This window comes from Carex rostrata, chromosome 33 (genome assembly GCF_964058835.1).
Source record: "Carex rostrata chromosome 33, lpCarRost1.2, whole genome shotgun sequence".
Lineage (NCBI taxonomy): Eukaryota > Viridiplantae > Streptophyta > Magnoliopsida > Poales > Cyperaceae > Carex > Carex rostrata.
This window is the reverse complement of record NC_135950.1, coordinates 4,072,162-4,077,310: the sequence shown is the minus strand read 5'-3', so window position 1 is coordinate 4,077,310 and position 5,149 is coordinate 4,072,162. Positions and strand designations below refer to the sequence as shown.

The following is a 5,149-nucleotide window of genomic DNA, read 5'->3' as shown; positions in this document are numbered from 1 at the left end:
ATAATTGAAGATTCTAGGAAAATGGAAGAAAAAATGAAAAATAATTGTGCCTTTCTTTTTGTGAAAGAAAGTTGCAAATTTTAAGTGTGAATGCTTTAATTTCTTCTAGCGCTTTATGCTGTCGAGTGTGGTTTCCATTACAATCTTTTATTCTTTATTTTTATAATAAAAGGAGTCGAATTTATACCTTATCAGTCAATAAAATCCTCTGTTACTCTTTCAGTGATTTAATCAGTGAAACAAATACCTGACATGAATTTTGCCGTTATCATTTTCAAAAAAATCCTCTGGCTCACATGGGCTATCTTGTGCCTTATTTCTCATCACATCTCCTTGGTAACTGATTTTTATTAATTTATATATTGCATTAAAAATTAAAATCAAATTTTGTGACATTAGTTTCGGAATTTTTTTTTCAAAATAAGTAGAAAATTACATATTTTAAGCACACGTACAATATCATCACTATCATCACCATTAATTTCCTTTTTGTAATCATACATTTACTTGATGATAAAAATATGGTTATTTGAAGACAACAATGCTTGAGTTGAGGAGACAGTAATAGATATGATATACTAGGTCACATGAATGAATGTGATGCTGGATTTTATACAGAATTATTTATTTATAGAAATTAATAAAAAAATAAATTTATTGTTCAGATTTTGAATTGTTGATTGGGAATAAAAAAAAAATATTCTAAATTTGTGAGAAAAATTGAAAAATTATATCTTAAAGTGAAGGAAATTTTATTTTTTAAAAAAATTGATAGAATCTGATCTCTACCTGCTTTCTTTCAGTAACCCTACCAAAATCCTTCTCTCCCAAAAAGCTGATTTTACAATTGATTCCTTCTTCATTTCCTCCAAATTACAAAGCACTGGAGAAACGAATCACCCTTGCTTTCAGATTGAAACTGAGCCTGGCAAGCTTTATGAAACAGTGAAAATATTCCGAATCGTCCCCTTCAGAATCTATTCATTAATTAACCTTTGAATTGATGCATCCACCAGCGGCCAGTTAAGGTATTTATATTCCTTTCCTTTGGTCATGCCTTTCTCATAATACAACAACATCTTTTGTTTCTCACTAGTTTCAGCTATGCCAGGTTGAATACAGAAGAGAGATGGCTAAAAACATTGTAACGTTTGGGCTGAGCAAGCTCACTGATGTTGCAAAAAAGGTTTTACTCATACATGGCGTTGATTTTGCAAAAAAGCTCACTGATGAACTCAACCGAATTCAGGCTTTTCTAAAGGATGCTGACAACAGACATATAAAAAATGAGACACAGAAGCATTCGGTGGAGGTGAGAGATGTTGCCTACGTATTGATAGAAAATGCCATTGACACCTTCATCTCACAGATCCCGCAAGAACAACACAAATTTGCTGACATGATGAAGGCCATGAAATGGATGATGAAGACAACAGAAACAATACGGGATATATATAATCTTGTCCATGAGATAAAAGATCAAATCCATACAAGGATGAATGAGACTGAGGCGAGAAGACACAGGTATGTTGGTCTATTCCCGGCCTATGTTAATTTTGAGTTAGAGTATATTGTTTTGTGTTCTCAGTGGAATAGAAAATGTGGAAGGTAACAAAAGGTATTATAAATTTTAATATTGTTGGAAATAATAAAATTAATTAGTGGTCAAATGTAATAGTTAATGTGAGAACTCTCTCTAGACGTCTCGTGAATGTGCTAGTTAATGTTAGAATTCTCTTGAAGCCATGTTACAAATGTTCTAGGCGGTCTTGGCAAGCTGAAAAATCGTACATAGGAAATATATAAGGTTACTGAGAGAGTTAAATGTTATTTAGTGAAGATAGAATGTGTAAAAAAGTTTTTATGGGTTTATATAATATATAAAGAGTCTTTTTAATGTAAAAGAGTAAGGCAATATTTGTTAAAGATTAAACTCAAAACTGAGACAGATTTTAAGGCTATATTAAATACGAAGTTCAAGGGACAAATGGAGGTCATTCTAGACAAATAAATTACTTATTTTATGTGTTTTCAAGTCTAGATTTAGATCGTTCAAGTCGTTTAGAGTTTCCTACAATAAGCTTATGGCAGTTTTAGTAACCAAAGTTCAGAATTTACTGTGCTGCTCTGTATTCTGTTTTGAGTTGTTTTGAATTTCGTTTTGTTTTAATTACTGTACGAATTTTAAAAGTCATGTCTAAAGCTATAAATAGAGTTGTTGTATCTCAGTTTTAAGGTAAGACAGAGAAAATATAGTTTGAATAGAAATAAATTTTCATAATTTCTCTCCTCCTTCCACCGAAATATATATCATATTTTTAACAAATTTGTATCAGAGCTATGGTGAATTCCGAGAGTACATCGCAAGGGCAGATACAGCTGCCACGACTCACCAAGTTGAACTATGACAATTGGAGTATTCAGATGCGTGCATTGCTTGGTGCACAAGACATATGGGAAGTAGTCGAAGTCGGCTATGAAGAGCCAACTGCAAACGCAAATCAGACGGCGAATCAGATAAGGGCGTTGAAAGAAACCCGTATGAAAGACAAGACCGCTCTCTCTTTCTTGTTCCAAGCGGTGGATGAGTTGGGTTTCGAGAAGATTGCCGGTGCAGCAACATCGAAGGAAGTGTGGGACATTTTAGAAAATCTCTTCAAGGGTGCCAATCGAGTTAAACAAGTGCGGCTTCAAACTCTTCGAGACGAGTTGGAGGCCATGAAAATGAAGGAGTCAGAAGGAATATATGACTACATCACGCGTGTGCAAACAGTGGTGAATCAACTTAAACGCAACGGAGAATTTCTATCCGATGCAAGAGTTGTGGAGAAGATTCTGCGGTCATTGGCCGAGAAATTCGAGAACGTCGTATGCGCAATTGAGGAGTCGAAGAATTTGGAAGAGATGTCCATTGATGATCTCGCTAGTTATCTTGAAGCGCATGAACAACGAAACAAGAAGAAGAAACAAGAGTTGCTCGAGAAGGCCTTACAAGCTAAGACAACTATCAAGGAGGATAAGGCGATGTACGCGCAATAAAACCGAGTAAGGGGATGCGGCCGTGGAGGTCGTGGTTTTGGTCTCGGTGGAGGCCGAGGATGTGGAAATAATTCCGAAGAAAAGAGCCAGCCAAGCCAACAAAATTGGCATGGTCGAGGACGTGGTCGTGGGAGAAGTGGCCGGTCAGATCATTCAATTGTCGAGTGTTACAACTGCGGCAAGTATGGACACTATTCAAAAAAATGCTATTCCAATGTCAAGTGCTACAATTGCGGCAAGTATGGGCACTATGCAAAGGAGTGTTACTCCGAAAAAAAGGTGGAAGAAAATGCAAATCTAGTCACGAAAGAAAAGACAAGAGACGACGGTGTTCTCATGATGGCATACAAAGATACCGCTCCCGACAGCGACACGGTGTGGTATCTCGACACCGGTGCTAGTAATCGTATGTGCGGATACAAACACCTCTTTGTGGAGATGCGAGAGATAGAGGATGGGCACGTGTCATTTGGAGACATGTCGAATGTTCAAGTAAAGGACCGAGGTAAAATCTGTTTTTCTCAAAAAGATGGTAAAGAAGGGTCGATTGAGAATGTTTATTATGTGCCAGACTTGAAGAGTAACATCCTTAGCATGGGGAAACAAGTGTTCTCAAATACTAACAAATTGGTATCAGGGTCATGGCAAGCTCCGCAGCGACACCTTTGGGACAAGTTTCATTGCCACGCCTTACAAAGAACAAATATGATAATTGGAGTATACTAATGAAGGCCTTCCTCGGTGCACATGACATGTGGGAAGTAGTCGAAGTCGGCTATGAAGAGCCAGCTGCAATGGCCAATCAGACGATGAACCAATTGAAGAGGCTCAAAGAAATCCGTATGAGAGATAAAACTGCACTTTACCTCATTTTCCAAGTGGTTGATGAATGTGATTTTGAGAAGATTGCCAGTGCAATAAGATCAAAGGAGGCATGGAAGATGCATCGCGATGAGCCTACAAATGCATTGCGATGAGCTTCAAGCGATGAAAATGAAGGAGATAGAAGGCGTATCTGACTAAAAATATAACTGAATTGTCTAATCAGATGTATACAGGCCAGCTGGCACTTGGGAGCCCTGCTGAACCTTTGGGTGTGGAAGAAGAAGTGAAGATCACTTGTGAATATTTCTTAGTTTTTGAAAAATACTGGGGCAGATATGCAAAAAGCGAGAGGCTTATGCAGTTTTCTGATTAGAAGTGAGTAGAGCTGTTTACTTATTCTCTCTTGTTTGCTGTATGTTTTTAGGATATGTTGTCTTAGCTTGGTTGGTGCTTGTAAGCTTTGTTTTGATGTTGATTGTATGAACTATCTTTGTGGTTTTGTAAGAACATTATCAGAGACTGGTACAGTTCTCAGTTAGTTAAATGATTTCATTTTAATGAAATCGGTGTGTATTCCTCACTACTATTAAAAATATGAGGAGGGTTAAAATGCATCCTCCTTTTTGTGCTCCTAACGTGCACCCTCTCCTCATATCTTCATTTTCAAAGTTAAAATAGTCGATTCGAACCTTCCAACATGTTCTTCATATTAAAATGTGCTTGGAGACCAAATTTTACATTTTTTTGAAATTTTTTTACTATTTTTTAAGAATTTTTTATTAAACTAAACGATAATAAAAAATTCAGCAAAGTGATGATTTTTAAAAATTCTGAAAAAATAGTAAAAAATTTCCAAAAAATGTAAAATTTGATCTCCAAGCACATTTTAATATAAAGAACACGTTAGAAGGTTCAAATCAACTATTTGAACTTTGAAAATGAAGATATGAGAAGAGGGTGCACGTTAGGAGCACAAAAAGGAGGGTGCATTTTAACCCTCCTCTAAAAATATATATATATATATATGAGGAGGGATCCACTTACAACAACTTGAAAGTTACAACATCTTACAACATCGTTTTTTTTCATTTTCAAAGTCCAAATCGTCGATCCAAACCGTTAGATATTCAATCTATATTAAAACATGGTTGCAGACCAAATTTTACATTTTTTGGAATTTTTTTGCTATTTATTAAGATGGGTACAAAATCGCTGTATTTATTAAAATTCTGCACCATTAAAAAACAGCGATTTTGTACCCATCTTAATAAATAGCAAAAAAATT

The 5,149-nt window shown here is 35.8% G+C and overlaps 1 protein-coding gene across 2 annotated transcripts; it reads left to right on the top strand.

Annotated features, from left to right (window-relative positions):
- Positions 1-1,060: 1,060 nt before the first annotated feature.
- On the top strand, positions 1,061-4,455 carry LOC144548693 (uncharacterized). 2 transcript variants are annotated; one of them, XR_013509426.1, is made up of 3 exons: positions 1,061-1,524; positions 2,337-3,544; positions 3,677-4,455. XR_013509426.1 is itself a non-coding variant. In XM_078297424.1 (2 exons), exons 1-2 carry the CDS (start codon positions 1,130-1,132, stop codon positions 3,037-3,039), a joined length of 1,098 nt encoding a protein of 365 aa, XP_078153550.1. In that variant the 5' UTR covers positions 1,061-1,129; the 3' UTR covers positions 3,040-4,455. The 2 variants fall into 2 exon arrangements, 1 of the variants encoding a protein (XP_078153550.1); XM_078297424.1 differs by having other exon boundaries at positions 2,337-4,455.
- The last annotated feature ends 694 nt before the right edge of the window (positions 4,456-5,149 follow it).

Excerpts from the sequence above, each read along its gene's own strand:
- LOC144548693 (XM_078297424.1), top strand. The coding sequence starts at position 1,130 with ATGGCTAAAAACATTGTAACGTTTGGGCTGAGCAAGCTCACTGATGTT. Across the intron at positions 1,525-2,336 it reads ACTGAGGCGAGAAGACACAG|AGCTATGGTGAATTCCGAGA; the intron begins GTATGTTGGTCT and ends AATTTGTATCAG.